Below are 1,379 nucleotides of genomic sequence, written 5' to 3'. Positions count from 1 at the left end.
AGGACATAATATTAGGCATGCCATGTGTTGAGAATTCTGCCGCATTCAGTGAGCTATCCTTGGACAGCACTCGGTAGGATGTCGCACAGGCACAGCAATGAGCCAATCGCTGCGATTCAGCGATGACCTCCCGGCGGGGAAACTCAAAGCACGATCATCTTGGTAAACCCAATTTTCCCGTGTGGATCTCATTGGAGTGCGTACAGTATCGACCGACGTCGCCGGCGGCTGTATTTGTTTGTTCGAGTTCAAGCTTGGCTCGAAATTGTCCAACATAAGACCGCCGCTTCTTAACCCGTCATCAACCAGATACAATAAATCCCAGCTGAGTCGGATTTATCCCAAAGGAACCAGAGTGGACTCGTCCAACTTCATGCCGCAGCTTTTCTGGAACAGCGGCTGTCAACTGGTGGCTCTCAATTATCAAACCGTAGGTGAGCTGGAGGCGAGGGTTTGCACATTTTCTGCTCTTTTATTTTGAGGTCGTCGTTGAAAGAGCCGAAAATGGCCGCTTCAAAAGCGAAACGGCAGACCTCCCATGTCTTTTGGAGCGTGGCTTCGGATAGACACGGCCACCAAATCTCCTGTTGCCAAGGCAACCTGGGTTTTCCAAAATGTGTCGGACCACTTTGTTTGTGAAGAAAGCTGATCCAAAGAGCCGACTTAACTGAGACTTTGTAGTCGCCGTGCCTCCCAAATTTCACGCCGCGGTCCGAGGCCGACCAGAAACTCTTTGTGGCAGATCTGTCCATGCAGTTGAACCTCTTCATGTTTGAGTACAACGGTCGCAGCGGCTACCGGCTGAAGCCCGAGTTCATGCGGCGGCCGGACAAACACTTTGACCCTTTCACGGAGAACACGGTGGACGGTATCGTAGCCAACACGCTCTCCGTCAAGGTCGGCCGGTCGGCAGCATCTTCGCCTCCGTTGGGAAGAGCGCCGGCGTCACGTGGTTTTCACGCCGTGCTCTTCAGGTGATCTCGGGCCAATTCCTCACCGAGCGCAGGGTGGGCGTCTACGTGGAAGTGGAGATGTTTGGGCTTCCTGCTGACACCAGGAGGAAAGCTCTGAAGACCAAAACCTCGCCCAACAACAATGCCGTCAACCCGGTGTGGGATGAGGAACCCGTCGTCTTCAAGAAGGTGGGAAACCGGTCGCAGCGCTCTCAAACCTGCGATGCACTGAACCACTTTAGATTTTTTATTTTTTTTACATCTGAAGCAAAATGGCAGACTTCCAGTGTCTTTCTGCCATGGCTTCTCAAGGCTTTTTGTGGGACTTCTCAAGGTTGATCAGCCTACCAAATTGGATGTCGCTAAGGCAAAGATGGTTCGGGGGTTGAATTTCCCAAATATTTGTCGGACCGGTTTATTCTAAAC

At 51.9% G+C, this 1,379-nt stretch overlaps 1 protein-coding gene across 1 annotated transcript; it reads left to right on the top strand.

The window, feature by feature from the left end:
* Positions 1-284: 284 nt before the first annotated feature.
* LOC109509576 (1-phosphatidylinositol 4,5-bisphosphate phosphodiesterase beta-1-like) lies at positions 285-1,142 on the top strand (the record flags this gene model as incomplete). The annotated part of the gene is made up of 3 exons (XM_019859409.1): positions 285-434; positions 743-897; positions 975-1,142. Coding segments are annotated over exons 1-3 (384 nt in total), but the record flags the coding sequence as incomplete, so codon positions are not given.
* Positions 1,143-1,379: the final 237 nt, after the last annotated feature.

This window comes from Hippocampus comes, unplaced genomic scaffold, assembly GCF_001891065.2.
Source record: "Hippocampus comes isolate QL1 unplaced genomic scaffold, H_comes_QL1_v1.1 C16955410, whole genome shotgun sequence".
NCBI classification, from domain to species: domain Eukaryota; kingdom Metazoa; phylum Chordata; class Actinopteri; order Syngnathiformes; family Syngnathidae; genus Hippocampus; species Hippocampus comes.
The sequence above is the reverse complement of the archived record's forward strand: the minus strand, read 5'-3'. Positions and strand labels throughout refer to the sequence as shown.